The sequence below is a fragment of the Phyllobates terribilis genome, unplaced genomic scaffold, assembly GCF_046119375.1.
Source record: "Phyllobates terribilis strain yellow unplaced genomic scaffold, ASM4611937v1 Scaffold_1__5_contigs__length_1240528914, whole genome shotgun sequence".
NCBI classification, from domain to species: domain Eukaryota; kingdom Metazoa; phylum Chordata; class Amphibia; order Anura; family Dendrobatidae; genus Phyllobates; species Phyllobates terribilis.
Window position 1 is genome coordinate 570849519 of NW_027362761.1, and position 23252 is coordinate 570872770.

Consider the following 23252-nt stretch of genomic DNA (forward strand, 5'->3'; position numbering starts at 1 on the left):
AAATGGCAAATTCAGCTCTGCCATGCATACAGCTGATTTGAGTACCGTGTTCACCGGCAGATCTTCTGTACAGGTGCAACCCAACTACCCCCTCCACCCCAGGGATTACACCGCTTAATTAAGATGTAGCAGAGCTAGGTATGTTGGAGGTGGTAGTGCTGGGCAAGCACTGTAGTTTTATACAAGACAGCAGATAATTGTATTCAACGTTCAATTGCAGAATGATCAAGGTGCAGAATAGCTGCAGCTCCAAAGACTTAAATGACAACTTCAGCTCTGCTACATCTGTATCCAGATTCCAGCTGGTTTTATAAAGCCTTATCAGGCCTACATTACAGGTCTTCCCAACAGCTGCAGCACAGCTCCCCCCAGCAATTACTTATACAATGAGGGGTCTCAGGACGTGTGTAATTTATTCTTCACAGTCCGGGCCCCCAGAGAGGAGCCGCTAACTCCAGACTTTCTGTGGTTTACCTAAGACCACCTAACACATTTCCATCACCGCTATGTACACCGCGGTGTGCGCTACATCCACACATAGCAGGGACTGGCACCAGGGGGCAAGGCAGGGCAAAACGTGGCCCAGGCAAAACATGGCCCGCCTGGTACTACTACTGGCGGGGAATATACCGGGCAAAACAACATTCCCAGAAATGACACATGGAAGGGAGCAATTATCTACAGAGGAAGGAAGGAAGGATCATATTATACAGAACCGTTCCCAAAAGACGGAAGCCTCCAGCAGCGAAATCATCTGTACATTATATGTTTGACTGTGGGATAATATCACTGTATACCAGTCACTAATATATATATATACCAGTATATACAGATGGGAGGCAACAGCTCTATCATCTATCTATCTATCTATCTATTATCTATCTATCTATTATCTATCTATCTATTATCTATCTATTATCTATCTATCTATCATCTATCAATTATCTATCTATTATCTATCGAATATCTATCATCTATCCATATATCTATCGATTATCTATTATCTATCTATTATCTATCTATTGATTATTTATATATCTCTATTCATTACATATCTATTATCTATCTATTATCTATCTATTATCTATCAATTATCTATCTCTATCTATTATATATCTATTATCTATCTATTATCTATCTATTATCTATAATCTAATATCTATCTATTATCTATCATCTAATATCTATCTATTACCTATCTGTCTCATATCTATTATCTATCTATCTATCTATCTATATATATATATCAATCTATCAAGTCATTGAAGCTTTATTGACAGGACTAAATACACATTAGCATTGCCAAAGCAAGTGTGCAGTAGGTAATAGGGTATGGACTGTGGGAACATTACATTGGGGCACATCCACCCTATTGATCTATTGGCCCATATTGATCTGTCTGTCTCATATCCATCCCGGGTCCTAACCATTAACCATCCATCAGTCCAACTATGGATTCACCAAGGTAACAATCACCTACTAGCAGGCATCAGTATCACATAAGAAATAATGAAATTAATCAGGAGATTGTCAATGGTGATGAATATTTGTAACAATCCATGTATGATGTGTGGATGTGTGTATGTATCGATGTGCGTATGCATGGATGTATCTATATGTGTGTGAACGGATGAATGGATGGATAGATGTATGTGTGTATGGATGTATGTGTATATTAGGTTGTATGGATGTGTGTATGTATGTAAGGATGTGTGTATATGTAAGGATGTGTGTATGTATGAATGTGTGTGTGTAAGGATGTGTGTGTCTGTATGTAAGGATGTATGTGTGTATGTATGGATGAGTGTTAGGATGTGTGTGTGTATGTAAGGATGTATGTGTGTAAGGATGTGTCATTATGGATGGATGGATTGATATGTGTATATATAAGGATGTATGGATGTGTGCATATGTGTACGGATGTGCATGTATGTATGGATGTGTGTATGTAAGGATGTGTGTATGTATGGATATGTTGTTCGTGTGTGTATGTATGTATGGATGTTTGTATGTAAGGATATGTGTGTGTACGTATGGATGTGTGTGTGTATGTATGTGTGCATATGTGTACGAATGTGTATGTATGGATGTGTGAATGTAAGGATGTGTGTATGTAAGGATGTGTGACTGTAAGGATGTGTGTATGTAAGGATGTATGTGTGTATGTAAGGATGGATGTGTGGATGTATGTATGTATGTGTGGATGTATGAATGTGTGTGTATTTTAGGCTGTAAGTGTGAATGGATGTGTGTATGTAATGATGTATGTATGTATGCATTGTTTAATATGTGTGTATGTAAGGATATATGCATATATGTATAAATGTTTGTATGAATGGATGCGTATTTGTATGCGTGTGTGTATGGGTGGATGTGTTGATGTATTTATTGATATGTGTGTGTGGATGGATGTATGGATCAATATGTGTGTATGTAAGGATGTATGGATGTGTGTATGTATGAGTGTGTTTATGTATGGGTGTGTGTATGAATGTATGGATGGATGATGTGTGTGTATGTATGTGTGGGTGTATGTATGGATGATGTGTGTGTATGGATGTATGGATGTGTGGGTGTATGTATGTATGGATGTGTGGGTGTATGTATGTATGGATGATGTGTGTGTATGGATGTGTGGGTGTATGTATGTGTGGGTGTATGTATGTATGGATGTGTGGGTGTATGTATGTGTGGGTGTATGTATGTATGGATGATGTGTGTGTATGGATGTGTGGGTGTATGTATGTGTGGGTGTATGTATGTATGGATGTGTGGGTGTATGTATGTGTGGGTGTATGTATGTATGGATGATGTGGGTGTATGGATGTGTGGGTGTATGTATGTATGGATGTGTGTGTGTATGTATGTGTGGGTGTATGTATGTATGGATGATGTGTGTGTATGGATGTGTGGGTGTATGTATGTATGGATGATGTGTGTGTATGTATGTGTGGGTGTATGTATGTATGGATGTGTGGGTGTATGTATGTGTGGGTGTATGTATGTATGGATGATGTGTGTGTATGGATGTGTGGGTGTGTGTATGTATGGATGTGTGTATTTATAAATGGATGTGTATGGATGGATGTGCGTATGGATATGTGGTGGAGTCACTGGTATAAACATGTCCCGTATTATCACTGTGCACCACAATTGTAACAGATGTGAAGGATGACTGGGATCCTTTCGGTGCCTAATGACAAGCTGAACGCTATGGCATCTGAAATTGCTGCATCTGGCTCAAATGCAGCTCTGCTACATATAATGAGCTCCGCCATCCCGCATATGACAAACACAGGTAATCTACAGCATATCTGACACACTCAGCTCTGCAGACTGGGGAATCCTACAGCTGCCACATCATCTTTTATACAGTTAATATATACAGTATGACAAACCCAGCTCTGCTACACCTAATGGACTCAACACCACAGACTTTGGTATCTAACATCTGAGTCAGCAGGACTAGGGCTAAAAAACCCAGCTCTGCTGCACCTGACACTAATTTTCTTTCAGTAAACCCCGCCTTTTAAAGCTACAGTACCTGCATATCAGCCTGTGCCAGTAGCAATGCTCACAGGAGACCTGGTGTGAATCCTAAGTCTGTGACAACATGGTGCCGTCCACTGCCAATCCTGAGCCAAATGCCCAAATACAAAAACAACAAGAAAGCAGGCAAAGTGCAGAAACCTCACCATGAGCACATGAAATGAGAAACACATCTCTGCTCAAACAGGAAACAAACTTTTCTTCAGCTCAATTTCCTGACAGTGGGAAAGGTATAAAAGCCATTACACGATGCCCCCGACACCAACAAGGGAAAAGCGGAGCCAAACTTTACAAATGTCTCCCCCAATCATCTCCAAAGCAGAACACCAACGCCAAGGTGCCCCCATCACTGCTGTTATAGAGGTTGTGCGGGGGGGAGCGGCAATAAATGTCATGTGTGACCCCGCCATCACCATCCTCATAAACAGCAGAGGTCAGAAGGAAATGATAAAAGCATCATGGGCGCCATTACTAAAAGCAAATCATTACAGAGATAGAACCATATATACACCCATACTGTACACATCATACATGAGTATAGCACACACCGTATATACACCCATACTGTACACATCATACATGAGTATAGCACACACCGTATATACACACATACTGTACACATCATACATGAGTATAGCACACACCGTATATACACACATACTGTACACATCATACATGAGTATAGCACACACCGTATATACACCCATACTGTACACTCCATACATGTGTATAGCACACACCGTATATACACACATACTGTACACATCATACATGTGTATAGCACACACCGTATACACACATACTGTACACTCCATACATGAGTATAGCACACACCGTATATACACACATACTGTACACATCATACATGTGTATAGCACACACCGTATATACACACATACTGTACACTCCATACATGTGTATAGCACACACCGTATATACACACATACTGTACACATCATACATGAGTATAGCACATACTGTATATACACACATACTGTACACATCATACATGTGTATAGCACACACCGTATATACACACATACTGTACACATCATACATGAGTATAGCACACACCGTATATACACACATACTGTACACTCCATACATATGTATAGCACACACCGTATATACACCCATACTGTACACATCATACATGAGTATAGCACATACTGTATATACACACATATTGTACACATCATACATGAGTATAGCACACACCGTATATACACACATACTGTACACTCCATACATATGTATAGCACACACCGTATATACACCCATACTGTACACATCATACATGAGTATAGCACATACTGTATATACACACATACTGTACACATCATACATGAGTATAGCACATACTGTATATACACACATACTGTACACATCATACATGAGTATAGCACACACCGTATATACACCCATACTGTACACATCATACATGTGTATAGCACACACCGTATATACACACATACTGTACACATCATACATGTGTATAGCACACACCGTATATACACACATACTGTACACATCATACATGAGTATAGCACACACCGTATATACACACATACTGTACACTCCATACATGTGTATAGCACACACCGTATATACACCCATACTGTACACATCATACATGAGTATAGCACATACTGTATATACACACATACTGTACACATCATACATGTGTATAGCACATACTGTATATACACACATACTGTACACTCCATACATGTGTATAGCACACACCGTATATACACCCATACTGTACACATCATACATGTGTATAGCACACACCGTATAGACACACATACTGTACACATCATACATGTGTATAGCACACACCGTATATACACCCATACTGTACACATCATACATGAGTATAGCACATACTGTATATACACACATACTGTACACATCATACATGTGTATAGCACACACCGTATATACACCCATACTGTACACATCATACATGAGTATAGCACACACCGTATATACACACATACTGTACACATCATACATGTGTATAGCACACACCGTATATACACCCATACTGTACACATCATACATGAGTATAGCACACACCGTATATACACACATACTGTACACATCATACATGTGTATAGCACACACCGTATACACACATACTGTACACTCCATACATGTGTATAGCACACACCGTATATACACACATACTGTACACATCATACATGTGTATAGCACATACTGTATATACACACATACTGTACACATCATACATGTGTATAGCACACACCGTATATACACCCATACTGTACACATCATACATGAGTATAGCACACACCGTATATACACACATACTGTACACTCCATACATGTGTATAGCACACACCGTATATACACCCATACTGTACACATCATACACGAGTATAGCACGTACCGTATATACACACATACTGTACACATCATACATGTGTATAGCACACACCGTATATACACCCATACTGTACACATCATACATGTGTATAGCACACACCGTATATACACACATACTGTACACTCCATACATGTGTATAGCACGTACCGTATATACACACATACTTTACACTCCATACATGTGTATAGCACACACCGTATATACACCCATACTGTACACATCATACATGAGTATAGCACACACCGTATATACACACATACTGTACACTCCATACATGTGTATAGCACACACCGTATATACACCCATACTGTACACATCATACATGTGTATAGCACACACCGTATATACACACATACTGTACACTCCATACATGTGTATAGCACGTACCGTATATACACCCATACTGTACACTCCATACATGTGTATAGCACACACCGTATATACACCCATACTGTACACTCCATACATGTGTATAGCACACACCGTATATACACACATACTGTACACTCCATACATGTGTATAGCACACACCGTATATACACCCATACTGTACACTCCATACATGTGTATATACATAGCAGTCTGGTGGGGTGACAGTCGGTGGGGTGACAGCCTGGGGTGACAGTCTGTGGGGTGACAGTCTGTGGGGTGACAGTCTAGGGGTGACAGTCTGTGGGGTGACAGTCTGTGGGCTGACAGTCTGTGGGGTGACTATCTGTGGGGTGACTATCTGTGGGGTGACAGTCTAGGGGTGACAGTCTAGGGGTGACAGTCTGTGGGGTGTATACTCAATGTGTGTGTATATATCTGTGTGTTGGTCTATATATATATATATATGTTTGTGTGTGTGTATATATAGGTATTTGTAAATGTGTGCATGTACATACTATATGTGTATTTATATATTTGTGTGTATGTCTATGTGTACATGTGTGTGTGTATATAATTACTTTATGTGTGTAAATATATATACTTGTGTACATGTGTGTATGCACATACTATATGTGAGTATATAGATGTACACATAAATATGTATATATATATATATATATGTGCATGCATGGGCACGTGTGTATTTTGTATGTGTACACATGTGTGTATGCATATGTTATATATATGTGTGTGTGTGTTTGTGTATGTCTGTACAGTGTATATGCATGTGTGTATATAAATAATATACATATATAAATGTATGAATTTTAATAATGTATATATATGTGTGTATGTAATTGCTGCATGTTTATGATATATATATATGTATATATATACGTGCTATGTATATACACATGTATGGAGTGTACAGTATATGTGTGTATACGGTACGTGCTATGTACAGTTGTGCTCAAAAGTTTACATACCCCGGCAGAATTTTTCCTTTCTTGGCCTTGTTTCAGAGAATATGAATGATAACATAAAGCTTTTTCTCCACTCATGGTTATTGGTTGGGTGAAGCCATTTATTGTCAAACTACTGTGTTTTCTCTTTTTAAATCTTAATGACAACCAAACACATCCAAATGACCCTGATCAAAAGTTCACATACCCCAGTTCTTAATACCGTGTATTGCCCCCTCTAACATCAATGACAGCTTGAAGTATTTTGTGGTAGTTGTGGATGAGGTTCTTTATTTTCCCAGATGGTAAAGCTGCCCATTCTTGTTGGCAAAAAGCCTCCAGTTCCTGTAAATTCCTGAGCTGTCTAGCATGAACTGCGCGCTTGAGATCTCCCCAGAGTGGCTCAATGATATTGAGGTCAGGAGACTGAGATGGCCACTCCAGAACCTTCACTTTGTTCTGCTGTAGCCAATGACAGGTCGACTTGGCCTTGTGTTTTGGATCATTGTCATGTTGGAACGTCCAAGTACGTCCCATGCGCGGCTTCCGGGCTGATGAGTGCAAATTTGCCTCCAGTATTTGCTGATAACGCGCTGCATTCATCTTTCCTTCAACTTTTACCAAGTTTCCTGTGCCTTTGTAGCTCACACATCCCCAAAACATCAGCGATCCACCTCCGTGCTTTACTGTAGGAATGGTGTTCCTTTCATCATAGGCCTTGTTGACTTCTCTCCAAATGTAACGATTATGGTTGTGGCCAAAAAGTTCAATTTTGGCCTCATCACTCCAAATTACCTAGTTCTAGAAGTGGATGGATGAAAGATGCAAGAGTCTGTCTGGATCCCAGAAACTCACTCAGCTTTTATGCACACACACTGATTACAAGCAAACAGGTCACAGGTGAGGATGTTACCTTTAGTAGCCATTCAAGCCCATTTGTGTCAAATGCTGTGCATGTTATCAGGCCAAAATCACCAGGTATGGGAACTTTTGATCAGGGTCATTTGGATGTGTTTGGTTGTCATTAAGATTTAAAAAAAGAAAACACAGTAGTTTGACAATAAATGGCTTCACCCAACCAATAACCATGAGTGGAGAAAAAGTTTTTTTGTTATCATTCATATTCTCTGAAACAAGTCCAAGAAAGGGAAAATTCTGCCGGGGTATGTAAACTTTTGAGCACAACTGTATATACACATGTATGGAGTGTACAGTATGTGTATATACGGTATGTGCTATGTATATACACATACTGTCACCCCAGACTATCACCCCACCGACTGTCACCTCCCAGACTGTCACCCCACAGACTGTCACCCCACAGACTATCACCTCACCGACTGTCATCCCACCGACTGTCACCTCCCAGACTGTCATCCCCCAGACTGTCACCCCACAGACTGTCACCGTCCAGAACTGTCACCCCAAGACTGTCACCCCACAGACTGTCACCCCACGACTGTCACTCCACAGACTGTCACCCCACAGACTGTCACACCCCAGACTGTTACCCACCAGACTGTCGCCCCCAGACTGTAACCCCCAGACTGTCACCCCCCAGACTGTCATCACCCAGACTTTTACCTCACAGACTGTCATCCCACGACTGTCACCCCCAGACTGTCACCTCACAGAGTGTCACCCCCCAGACCATCACCCCCCAGACCGTCGCCCCCCCCCAGACCATCACCCTCCGGACCGTCAGCCCCCAGACTGTTACCCCCCAGACTGTCGCCCTCAACTGCCCCGGTCTGTTGTTACTTGTGTAGATATATTGTGAGATTTCCTAGTGGAAGGACAGAAATACCAGGGGCAATTAGTGTAATTGTAGCTTTGTGTAAGTGATATAAGTCATGTGCATATTTGTTACTGACGATCATATCCACTTAGGTGCAGAAAAGGTCCAAAATCCCCAGGAGGAGCACTGGGCACCCATCGGTGACACTACCCAGGTGCAAATTCGGAGCCCCCTCTGTGACCAAGGACTGCGAGGATGCTTCCTTATAATAAGGTCGAAATTTGATGTTCTTAAACCGCATCACACGTCATAAGAAGACTGTAACAGAGGACTCCGATGAATTACAGCCCTGCTATGAGGCTGCTGCAACACAAAAGGGCCATGTGGGAGCCAGATGTAGCAGAGCTGAGTATGTTGCTTGGCAAAATGCATGATGATAAGGTGGCGATTCCTTATAGGGGCTCAGCTAAATCTATCCTTAGGTCACAGAGGTATCATTAATGCACACTGTGACACGACAATCTCAGCTCTGCTACATCTGTATGGTGCATGCAATTATCTGGACCTGAACTATTTAACCAGGAATGTACTGTAATGACACCACCGCATGTTCTCACAGTGGAATGATTTATCAGTGATGCCTTGAAATTCCTCAACACAGGGAGAAATGGTGCAAAGAAAAGCCAAAAAAGGAACCTCAGGGGCAAGAATTATTTTCCAAAATTTTTAAACAGAATTTTGGAACATTTTTTCCTTCCTCTGTTTAATTCAACAAATGGTAAAAGCTTAGGGAACGATCAGATCAAGCTCAAAGAGTCAAGGGCAAATACCAATATATATAAATAATTATACACACAAATTAATGGAGGGGCCTAAAAAGTTTATAGAGGGGCACTATATAAATCTATAGGTGTGTCCAATTATATAATGTAAGCGAGAAGTCACAGGAAAGAATAAACAAAAAAGACCAGAGGCTGCGAAATACATTTCTAGCGGGCGCACGCGTGGCATCCACATTCTCTGCAAGATGCCTGGCACAATATCAAAAAATCGTACAATGCGAAATCCCTGCCAGAACAATACCCGCTCCATTATAAACAAAAAATCTGTTTGTCGCGCGGACGGTTTTTATAGAACGGTATAGAATTTGCTTCGCCGACGGAGAGAGACCCTCACGGTTTACACGCCTGCGGTCAGGCTTTGGCACCGATCGATCGCCATTGGAAAAAAAAGTAAAATAAAAAGATTGATTGGTCACAATTTTAAAAATGTCAATTTCTTTTTTTTACGTCTTCATTTTCTGCACTGCACTGGCCGCTGTTGATTTTTTATTTTTTCTGTACATTTTTATATTACTACACTTTAGATGAATTTTTTTAACATTTTTGAAATATTTGACATTATATTTTTTGCACTTATTGCAGTTCGCACGCTAAATCATCATTCCATTTTGTAAAATCCCACGAGTTTTAATATAATTTCCTCTCTTGTTGTAGAAAATAGTTATCCAAATGTTCTCTTTCCTTCTTTTCTTTCTTTCTCTCTCTGTCTCTCTATCTATCTTTCTTTTGTATATCTATATTACTTTCTTTTTCCTTCTTTCTTCTATCTATCCTTTTGTATCTTTCTTTTTCATCTATTTATCTATCCTTCTTTAGTATCTTTCTTTCTCCTTCCTTTTTTCTTTTATCAATCTATCCTTCTTTCGTATATCTTTTTTTCTCTTTCCTTCTTTCTTCAATCTATCTATCATCTATCTATCTATCTATCTAGCTATCCTTTTGTATCTTTCTCTTTCATCTATCTCTTTATCCTTCTTTTGTATCTTTCTTTCTCCTTCCTTTTTTCTTCTATCTATCCTTTTGTATCTTTCGTTCTCTTTCATCTATCTATCTATCTATCTATCTATCTATCCTTCTTTCGTATCTCTTTGTTTCTCCCAATACATTGATAGTTTAACATTGATCCATGATCTTAATAGGCCCAGCAGGGCAATATGACAGGAGCCCTTTCCTGTTGGCCTCTTGCCCCTGACCTGGGCACCGTTCACAACCTGATGAAGTGAGAGGGTATAAAAAACATACAAATGTAAACTAGTGGCTGCCTGTTTTCACTGTGACATCGCTTTAACACATGTTGTTTTTGTGTTGCTTTTTTTTTTCCCCCTCCTTTTCGTAAATGAAAATCCCTTTTCTTTCCCATGGCACAGGGGCAAGAGGAAAATCAACTTCCAGATGGTAACAGAAAACCTGCAGCTGAACCAGGGAGCCAAATGCCATACATACTTCTGTAATCGCACATACGTGCACTGAGATACTTTGCAAAAAAAAAAAATACAAAACAAAAAAACATTCTAATTCGCTAAATATTCAAACGATAACTGTATTACATTTCATATCGGCAGCGCACATAAGATTTTGCAGAATATTCTCCCCTTCCTTGCACAGATATTTTTTTCCTTTATCCGTGTCTAGCACATCGCTCTCCCCTTCCAGTCTGTCGTTTGTTTAACCAGTTTCCCTGACAAATTTTTCCCCAGGTTACCTCTCTCTCTCTACGGGGAGGAAAAACTTGATCTGGAAAACCTCACAAAACAGGACAAAAAAAAAAAAACCACTTGTGCCAATTGTACAGTGAACTCAACACTCCTGGAAATATTACAAATAAAGTAAATAAACAAGAAGAACAATAACAAATAAATAAAAACGTTCTATTCCACCCAGACCAATAAAAAAAGAAATAACATCACAACAACCAATGATGCAAATTACATCCATTTTTTAAACTTAAAAAAAAAAATATCTATATACTTTTGGATACAAAAGTAACAACACATTGATCCTTACAGAGCTACAAGTTGTTAGATTTGACACTAAGTACAAATATACACAGTCCGGCTATGATTTATGACAATGTTGCAATGTTGCAGAGCTGAGTTTGTCGTTCTGCAGACAGAGAGTTACCAAACGGAGCAGCCCCAAGAGAGGTGATACATTTACGTAAATATTATATATATATATATATATATATATATATATATATATATGCAAAAATGTCTGTAAAACGCTGTGGAATTAATGGCGCTATATAAGTGAGTAAAATAAATAAATATATACATGCAATATATTAGCAGGGGGTTTTGTCAACCACAAAATTGAGCGTACACAGAGATTGGAGAGAAGAAGAGGAATACGGTGGAGAGGAGACACAGCACAGCAGTCGTACAGGGTGCACTCTCATCCTCTTCATCATCCCTCGCTCGCAGCGCCGAATCATTCATGTGATCCAACATTCCCACCACAATAAAACTTGTCAAAATTACACCTTTAATTACAGACTTCTCTTACCGCTTTCCCATTATAGTAGTACATCAAAGAGTTTCCGCCCAGTCCGGGGATTGGGTACGCACAATACATAGCGTCGGGTTCTTTTTTTTTTTCTCTTCGGTACCACTCTTTACAACTTTTTATTTCTAACTCTGCTGTCCCTTTTTTCACAACAATTCCTTCACTTGCATTTTCCCATATGGCCAGGCCAAGCATGGTGAATATGCAAAGCAGGGAGAGACCATTCCTGACATTTGGGCGGGGGGAGAGAAGAGGAGGTGGCTAGTCCTTCTCTTCTCTTCTCTCTCTCTCTATCTCTCTCGCTCTCTCTCTCTCTCGCTGTCAGACGACAGCTAACTTTCCACAGTGATTCTGGAAAGCATCCCAGCAACTGACTTAGCTGTAATTCCTAGTGCATACAAGAAGAGAGATTCAACTTTTCCATGTTTTCTTTAAATCGATGAAAAAAAAAAAAAATTTGAATGGGGGGGGGGGTCGATAAAAAAAAAAAATAAATAAAAATTAACTCATTCGAAAATCACAGATCCGTCTAAATCCGGTTCTTTTTCGGATTCCTGGAATATTTTTTGGCGTGGAAATGTTGGATTTTTAGCGCCCCCCTCCACACCTCCTCCTTTATTGCTTTCCCTTAAAATTTCCACTTAACTGCCTAGGGGTAAAAGTAGGAGAGGGTCCATAATTGTGCAGAATACAAATGCAGTTAATTGACTCCCCCTCTCTCTCTCTCTCTCCCTCTCTTTCTTTTTTTGTTTTAATTTGATTAAAAAGCGAGTGGCAGGAAGGGATTCGTATGATGCACATCTAATAACTATACCATCTGTCTCTGCTCCTGGCAGGCTCCCAGCATTGTACGCAGCTGCTTGGGAACCCAGTTCAGAAAAGGAAAGAGGGGGGTGGTGGGATATGTGGTGGGGTTGTGGGGGGGGGGGGGGGTGGAGGGGTGAAAATAATAATAAATAAATAATAATAAAAAAAATGTTCTGACCTGGTTGAAAAGAACCAGTATGTGATTCTGACGATGTAACGTAGAGGGAAAATCAAAGGAATTAAATATATTGGACTGCTCCTCCCAACTGCAAGATTTTTTTTTTTTTTATAAAGGTGAAAAAAAAAAAAAAGTATATACATATATATATATATATATCTATATAAATATAATAAAAAAATTACTAGAATGTCAGGGGATGATCATGCAATCCAGAAAAACTGTAATGAGTATCATAAAAAAAATATATAAAATATATAAATAAAATACATAAATAATAATATGTATATATACCTATATATATGTATACGTATATATATATGTATATATGCATTATTACATTACTATTCATCAGGCCTGGAGTCATTAATCTCACCTTAGCGTCATCTATATCTATATTATTTTTTTTTAATACATTTTTTGATTATTTTTTATATAATTTTTCAATTTACTTGTTTTACTTTTTTTATTATTTTTTCTTCCATATATTTTATTTTTCTTACAATTTTTGCTTATTTTTTCTTACATTTTAAAATCATTTTTGTCTTACAATTTTTGCTTATTTTATTTTTTCATTACATTTTTTTGCTCATTATTTTGTTCTTAATTTTTCTGTTTATTTATTTATTATTTATTATTATCTATCTTACTTTTTTTTATTACATTTTTTTGCTTACTATTTTTTTCATTACTTTTTTTGGTTATTATTTTTCTTTACATTTTTTTTTCTTATTTCTGTGGGGTTTTTTTTATATATATTGATTTTTTTTTCTTAACTATTCTTCTTCTTATTTTTCACCTACATCTTACATTTTTTTTGTTGTTCACACTTTTATTTATTATTTTTTAATCAAGTACTAAACGAGAACAGTCACCCCTTTCTTGAGCGTTTTCGCCAAGTACAATGTGGGATAATACTAGAAGTATTCCGGCTATTCATCTGGAAAAAGAAAAAGCCAAAATTGACCGCACTTGAAAAGAACAAAAATCCCTAGTCGATAACGACGATCAGACCACATTACGTGGACGCAAATCTTGGTACCTTTTTTTCTCCATGTTCATTAATAAATCTCTCACAAATCATAAGAGGGGGAAACTGAAGGCCTTTATATTCTAGTCACTGTACCAAATTACCTCCACCCCCCCCCCCAAAAAAAAAATTAAAAAAAATACAAAAAAAAAGAAAGGCATGCTAGCTGGCGCTTGCCAAATTCTGAGCATCATAGGAAAGAAGGGCTCCTGGGAACTCATCCCAAATGAAACTAAATCATTTGCATATGCCGAAATAAATGCCATTCGAGCGTAGAGCTATTCTCCTAGAATCAACTTTAATAATTCACAATACCTATTTTCTTACAGCGTCGCGTGGTATCAAAAGGCGGAAGAGAAGAAGCAAATAAATGGCGACTATTGCCAGCAACTAAAAAAAAGTTTCTGCATAGAAAGTTCCGCCCGCCCCTCCCGTAGGTTTTTTTTTTTTTTTCCTAGAACAGCATAAGGAATAAGCAGAGGTTTATCTAACTCACTTGCTCTGTATTTATTCACAAAGTCCCCGGGGCTTTGGGTAAACAGTACTTGAATTATAATCACACATTTCATTCCAATTTCATGCTTTGCAGATTTTTTTGTCATTAAAACAGTTAGATGTCAGTGTGACAGGATCACGGTCGTAACCTCTCCACCACCCGGCTTGTCCTATACCCCCAGGACGGGCGACAACAGGTCAATGGGTGTATGAAAACGTAAAAATGGAAGCTGGGGAGGAAAGAGGATGGAAGGGGGGGGGGATATACGGAGAACAGATGTGGAGACTGGAGACCCCGACATCATAGACACAACCTGCCGTACAATTGTCTGACCCTTATACACACTTATATACAGGGAGATGAAATGCTGAATCAAAGGCCGCAGAATATTCTATGGGAAATTAGATTAGACGAACATGAAAGACAAAATGCAGAAGAGAGAGGAGAAGAAGCCTTCTTATAGATGATGAAGAGGAAGAATGAAATGGAGAGACACACGAACGACATGTAGACTCAAGATAGATGGATAATAGATAGATAATAGATGATAGATAATTAATAGATAGATAATCGATAGATGACAGATAATAGATAGATAATAGATAGATGATAGATAATAGATAGATAGATAATAGATAGATAATAGATAGATAGATAGATGAGAGATAATAGATAATGGATAGATAGATAATAGATAGATGATAGATAGATAGATAATAGATAGATAATAGATAGATAATAGATGGATAGATATGAAAAACAATTGGATGCAGGACACCAAAATTAGTGAAAAAAACTAATTTTTTAACTAATTTTGGTGTCCTGCATCCAGTTGTTTTTTTTTATATTTGGATGATTTGGTCATTACCAGGGGGGCTTGGCACCAATATCGGTATTCTGGTATTGTTCTAGTTTTCCTATTTTGTAGATAGATACATGAATGAGATATTGATACATATCAGAGATAGACAGATAATAGATATATAATAGATAGATAATAGATAGATGATAGATAGATAATAGATAGATAGATATTAGATAGATAGATAATAGATAGATAATAGATAGATGATAGATAGATAATAGATAGATATAGATAGATAATAGATAATAGATAGATAATAGATAGATAGATAATAGATAGATAGATAATAGATAGATAATAGATAGATAATAGATATATGGATAGATAGATAGATAATAGATAGATTGATATATAGAAGAATCGATTTGCACAGCCCAATCCATTGTCCACACAGTAATCGGTGGCTGGTGGACGGCTCCCTACCTCCCGACATCCACACCTTTACTTTTGACTATCCAGCCTGGTGTGATGTCATCATTGCGGCATGAGGCACATGTGACATCACGCTCGGCCGGCCAATGAGAAGAGGAGCTGCAGATGCTGGGAAGTAAGAGGTGGATCTCAGGTTCCTGTCCGACAATGGACGGGTGATGTGAATATAATAAATAGATAATAGATGAATTGAGAGGATAGAAATAGATGGGAATTAGATAGATAATAGACAGATAGATATCACAGACAAACAGATACAAGGAGATGGAAAGATAAATATTTAGACTGATATGCAATAGATAGATAAGAGTTGGGTAGATAATGTCGCTCACACATATATACATATATATACTATATACATATACAGTAAGTTACACCTGACTTCAGTATAATATCACGGAGCAGACGAGTTCATGTCCCAGCCCATGACACTGCAGCAATACGACATCAGACTGAGGCATAGAAAGCGACCATTGAAGGGGCCACGCCGTACTTGTGGACCAGTGCGGGGGAGGGGAGAGGGACCTTTCTCCAGGACAGCGCGCGGCATGTAACGTGGATGTTAATTAAATTAAAACAAGATTATGCGCTCGGCCTACGAGGAAAGTCGCCTGAAGACACAGACTTTATTGGGGGCTTTAGAAGTTGCACATGGCGCAGTGAACTTTTTTTTTTAAACGTCAGAATATTGCTGGCATCTATCCCTGCCCTCGCCATGAATACCGGGCAGTATGCTCCACTCATTAATGGCTCCGTCTAGAATCGCGCGGAGGGGAGGGGGTGGGCAGAGGGGGTAAAACTTTCACAATTCGCCAATAATTTAGTAAGTTTTAATGAAGGGGCAGACATATGTGGAATAACATTTACCTTAGAAAGCAGCAGACCTTTGCACAGTAAAGTAGCAGAGCTGTTAGTGTTCTGGGTTTTACGTAGGTGAATGCAGCCCCCTGTTCTATACGGTGGCCATAAATACCACCTGCGGCAGTTTATACCCCCTCACATTAACTCCATTCACCAGGGAAAGCTGGAACACATCGTCCATTGCAATTAGAGGGAGATCTTGAAAACTGGTTGGAAGTTAGCAGAGAAGCATTGTTCCCCAATTCATGATGAAAGTCTACGTCAGTGCCTTAAAGGGGTAACACATTGGCGGATGCTCCAAGCTCATCAGCAGACGCACCTCTCTTAATGAAGTCAGCACATCATATTCCAGTGCACTCTTCACCAACACCGGCGTACAAAATGGGGGGGAGGGGGCATAAAATTAATTTAAAAAAGTACAAATTATAAAAAAAATTTATCTAGGAAAAAAAAAGGTGCGAAAGCAATGACTGAGTAATGGGAATATCCAATCCTTTTCAAGGTTACCTATACAAAATGTATAATTCCACACAATGTAAGCTCCCAAAATGCAAAAATTTGCTCGATTGAAAGAGATAGCGCCGGTATTTCTAAAAAAAAAAAAAACAATGCATGTTTATAAAAATTCTAGTTGCTTAAAATGTTTTTTTTTTTTGTTGTTGTGGCCACATTAAAAAAACAACAACATAAAAATGAATTAAAAAAGCATAAAAAGTACAATAAAAAAAAAATATATATATATATATATATTTATTAAAAAAATATATATAAATAAAAAATACAATAAAAAGATAAAAAGTACAATAAAATAAATAGAAAATAATATAAATATACCATAAATATATAAATAAATACAAAATACAATAAAATAAATAAATATATATGTATTAAAAATATATATAAATAAAAAATACAATAAAAAGTACAATAAAATAAATGAATATATATATGTATATTAAATATATATATAAATAAAAAATACAATAAAAAAATAAAAAGTACAATAAAATAAACAGAAAATAATATAAATATATAAATAAATATAAAACACAATCAAAAAATAAAAAGTACAATAAAATAAATAGAAAATTATATAAATATTATTGACATAATATAAATTATATATATAATATATAAATAAATGTAAATAATATAAAAAATATATAAAATACAATATAAAAATAAAAAGTACAATAAATAAATTAAAAATAAATAAATATAATTTGTATAATATCAATAATATTTATATATCTATAGATATATAAACAGTCCATAAATAATAGCAAAAATATATAAATAAATAATATAAATAAATATAAAATACAAAAAATATATAAAAACTATGATAAAACACATACATATTTGTTATCCTTTATAATAATAGGATGCTACAACCATTGTCTAAGGGCTTAGTATAAACAGCCATTACAACAGTGACATCTGTAGGACGAAGGAAAGTATTGCATGTCTAAAAAAAAAAGGGAAAAAAAAAAAAGAGACACAAAGCAAAAGGTAAAAAAAAAAAAAAGCAGGATAAACCAAAGAAAAGATTTCTTTTTGATGTTTTTACGATCCCATTAGGAACCTATAGGCTTATAGTACATGTAGTACTTGCATCACCACATGCGGCATTATAATATCCTACTATGTAATAATAGTAAAAAAAAAGTTTCTGGTACAAATTAATGGGCAATCCCATCAACCAAATTACCCAAAGTGGTATAATTAACCATTTATTTGGTGTTAAAAGTATTCTTTTTTTAATTTTATATTTTATTTTATGATATTATAGTTTTCAATCTTTGCTTTCCCAATATTGAATTTTGACTAAATATAAAAAAAAAATTGAATTTTTAGACACCTACGAATTGATGAATTGTGAGAGTCCAATTACTGCCAATCTTGCAGCTCCGAGCCCTGTATTTGATGGTTGTGCCAACGTGAAAGCAGATTTTGGGCCGATGACTCAAACGTGGATTTCGGCCTACGGTTTCTCGTTATAATGAATACTGTATGAACGCGCTTGTGCAATCGGGACTTCAAGACACGACAGAAATAAAGAGACCATTGTCTTCTAATTACACCTAGGAACTATATAATACCGTCAATTGGAAATGTATCGTTTTGAACATTTTCCCGTATAGCATTCTATACCGCTAACGCGCATTATTTAAACATCATTAACGTGGACGCGATAAAGAAAAACCTATGCGGAAAAAAATAAAAAAATATATATATTTTTTTCTAAAAATTCCAAAGTTCAAAAAATAATTAAAAAAAAAAAAATGCTAGAAAAGGGGAAAACGATAAACGTGGGCTCGGAAAAGGCAGTTTAAAAAAATTCAAGTTAATAAATAATGTTACCATCAATCATTCTGAAGTGTAAAGTTTATGGTTTGTAACAACTTCCGTTCTTTCCTATTAAATAACGTTCAAGCAATAAAAAAAAAAAAAAAAAAAAATGAGTGTAGAGAAGTTTCCCATGTCAACGATTGCGGCTTCTCTCTATTTTCGTAGAACTGGTGATGACCAGTTGCTGATTAGGCTTTACCCCACCGCCGGCAGATGTTTCCCTCCAATCCGCCACAAAACCATAAAGCGGTGATGTAATGTGCAGAGGAAGTACTTACATTTAAGGCCAGGTTTGCAAAAATAGATAACAAAAACATCCACTAAAGTGGATATTATATCAGTGGTTATCTCTGAGCTCCACAAGGTCATTTGTGGTCGATCCTGGTTTCGTTTTATGGGCTTTAAGGGGTCGTTTTCTTTTTCTCACGTAAATGAGTGTATTTTTAGTTTTATTTTTTTTTTACTAAAAATCATTTTTGTAATTGGACATCATTAAAAACCTTGCACCGTTTATCTTCTACGGCCTGTGCTTTGCCCTATCTATTGCTAGCTGCAAAAAGGAATTAACTGAGAAACCGTCGGTGAGCTCATTCTGACAGTCCAATGGGAGAGTTTGCAGCTAGGGATGAGCAGACCCGTTGTTGTTCGGATTCGTCAGGTTCGACTGAACTTTAATCCAAAGTTCAGTTTGGGTATCAGAATTCTACTCGAACTTGATCCAGAACCTGAACCCCATATAAGTCAATGGGGACCGGAACTTTGGTGCTGTAAAATGGTTGCAGTAAGGGTTAGGGGGCTGCCATAGGAAGCAGAGTGTCATTCTCTACAGTTGGGTTTGCGCATCTCTATTTGTAACTCTTATATCTGTTAGGGTATGTGCACACGATGCAGAAATGAAGCAGAAAATTTCTGCATCATTTCTGCATCTCCCTGGCAGAAAAAACGCATGCAGATTGTGCATGCGTTTTTCCTGCAGAATACATGCGGATCCACATGCAGATTCACATGCGTTTCCGCATGCAGATTGACAAGCGCTTTCCAGGCGATGTTAGCATCACCTGGAAAGTGCTTGATAACTAGGTCACACTATATAAATCCATGCAAACGGCATGGATTTATACAGTGTGAACCGAGAGAGTGTATATACTTACCTCCGATGGCCCGCGCTGTCCTGCTCACTCCGTTCTCCCGGCTGCCGGCAACTTTGAATTGAAAGCCCTGCCGACGTCAGCGTCACGTGACCCGTCACATGACTCTGACGTCAGCGCAGGTCCTACAACTCACTGCAAGTGCCGGGAACCAAGCGGGAGCGCTGCGCGGGCCGACAGAAGGTAAGAATACATTTATTTTTTATTTTATTCTTCTTTTACAGCTTTTTTAATGGTACCTGGGTGTGGATGAGACTCTCCTCTCCTCTACACCCAGGTACCATCCGCACATTAGAACGCGCCAATTACGCAAGTACAAATGCTGTCTTGCGGAATTGGCGCGTTCTAATGCAAGTCAATGGCGGCGAAATCGCCGCGTTTCCGCAAAATTAATTGACATGCTGCGGATTTTTGACCGCAGCGTTAACGCTGCGGAAAAATCCGCATCATGGGCACAGCACATGCGGATTTCCATTGGGGAACATTGCTTCCCTTCTACCATGCGTTTTTCATGCGTTTCCGCGGCGTTTACGCAACTGCAAAAACGCCGCGGAAACGCATGAAATACGCATCGTGTGAACACAGCCTAATTTTCTGAGCTCCTCTCAGCTGATTTATGACCACATCAAAGTTGTATATGTAAGGAAACAAAGAGTCTATCAAAGCCAAACGGTGCAATATTGCTGGCTGCAAAAGGAGTTAACTGAGAAACCGTTGGTGAGCTCATTTTGATGGTCCAATGGGAGAGTTTTTAACTCCTTTATCCATCCTTTTCTGAGCTCCTCTCAGCTGATATATGACCAGGGACCACATCAAAGTTGTATATGCAGAGAAACAAAGAGTCTATAAAAGCCAAACAGTGCAGCATTGCACTATCTATTGCTGGCAAAAGGAGTTAACTGAGAAACAGTTAGTGAGCTCATTCTGACATTCAATGGAAGAGTTTATCACTATCTTATCTGTCCTTTTCTGAGCTCCTCTCAGATAATTTATTACAACAGATCACATCAAAGTTGTATATGCAGGGAAAAAAGAGTCTATAATAGCCAAATGGTGCAATATTGCACTGTCTATTGCTGGCTGCAAAAGGATTTAACTGAGAGACCATCGGTGATCTCATTATGATGCTCCAATGGAACAGTTAGTAACTCTTTAATCTGCTCTTTTCTGAGCTCCTCTCAGATGATTCTTGACCAGGGACCACATCAAAGTTGTATATGCAGGGAAACAAAGCGTCTATAAAAGCCAAACAGTCCAACATTGCATTGTCTATTGCTGGCTGCAAAATGAGTTAACCGAGAAACCGTGGTGAGTTCATTCTGACAGTCTAATGGAAGAGTTTGTAACTCTTTTATCTGTCTTTTTCTGAGCTCCTCTTAGATAATATGACAACACACCACATCAAAGTTGTATATGCAGGGAAACAAAGCGTCTATAAAAGCCAAACAGTCCAACATTGCACTGTCTATTGCTGGCTGCAAAAGGAGTTAACTGAGAAACAATCGGTGAGCTCATTTTGAAGGTCAATGGGAGAGTTTGTAACTCTTTTTTTAATCCATCCTTTTCTGAGCTCCTCTCAGCTGATTTATGACCATAGACCACATCAAAGTTGTATATGCAGGGAATCAAAAAGAGTCTATAATAGCCAAACGGTGTAACATTTTTTTAATAAAACCTGATGGCAAAAATGAATTTTAGCCCAAAATATATACATTTACAAAATGAAAAAAAAAATAGTCAACCCCTTTTTCTCTATAACATATAGTAAAATGAATAAGTATGTAAGATAGTTCCGTATATTTTGAAAGAAAAATGTAATTTTTTAAAATTGTACAGAAAGAAAACAGGAAGTGACCTTTCCATATATTGATTTACCAGGCAATACTACTCTTAAAATCTACATTTCCATAGGTCGTAAATCTGATTTTAACTTTTCGTGATCACGTCAAATAATAATAATAAAAAAAAAATTATAATAGAAGAATAAAAACATGGTATATGTTCCAAAAGGCGGGCTATCACATAATATGGGGAATGCTTTAAAAAAATAAATAAAAAATAAATAAATAAATAAATAAAAAACAGCTGCTACATCTACTAATCCCCGAAAAAACTGGACCATGGACAAGTAGATATGCGTATTGTTGCTGGACCAATAACATTGGTGTATGGTCTTTAAATCCTCGTCTGACAAACCTGACAAAAATTGTTAGTTTTAATAAATTTGTAAAATGAAGCCAAATTTTTATATATTTTTTTTACTGATTGTATTCTTACCCCATATCAGCTATGATAATAATGCTTCGCCTAGCTACAGACGCTGATCAGACAGTTAATAATTGATATCGTATGGACGCCTTTTAAATCTATGACGATGTTGAAAAACACAACTGCTGGATCAAAAACAGATTTTTGTCATATTTCCATTTTTTTTTAACATTTTTTAAAATTTCTTATTGTAAAATATTAATCTCATGTATCAGGTATTTTTGTATCATTAATTTAATAAGTGGGAAAAAATGGCAAAAAAATGGACTAAGATGTTAAAAAAAAAATTCACAGGTCCTTTAAGTCATAAAAAAAATATATATATATTTTAATATTTATAAAATCATTAGCACAAATATATTTAAGTGAGGAGCTGTTAATTTGTCTTAAAAAAAAAAAAAAAAAAAACAACAAAAAGCGCTCCCTGACAATCA

General features: G+C 37.4%; 1 protein-coding gene across 10 annotated transcripts in view; it reads right to left on the minus strand.

Annotated features, from left to right (window-relative positions):
- TCF4 (transcription factor 4) overlaps window positions 1–23252 on the minus strand; it is a 565467-nt gene that overhangs the window by 143906 nt on the left and 398309 nt on the right. The window contains exon 1 of one of the 10 annotated variants that reach the window (XM_073681215.1): window positions 12382–12798. The exons of 8 other annotated variants lie outside the window; for them this stretch is intronic. In XM_073681215.1, the coding sequence (XP_073537316.1) occupies window positions 12382–12576 (195 nt within the window). In that variant the 5' untranslated portion in view covers window positions 12577–12798. Of the gene's footprint in view, window positions 1–12381; window positions 12799–23252 lie in introns of those variants that run through there. One more of the 10 variants, XM_073681222.1, reaches the window with a different exon arrangement.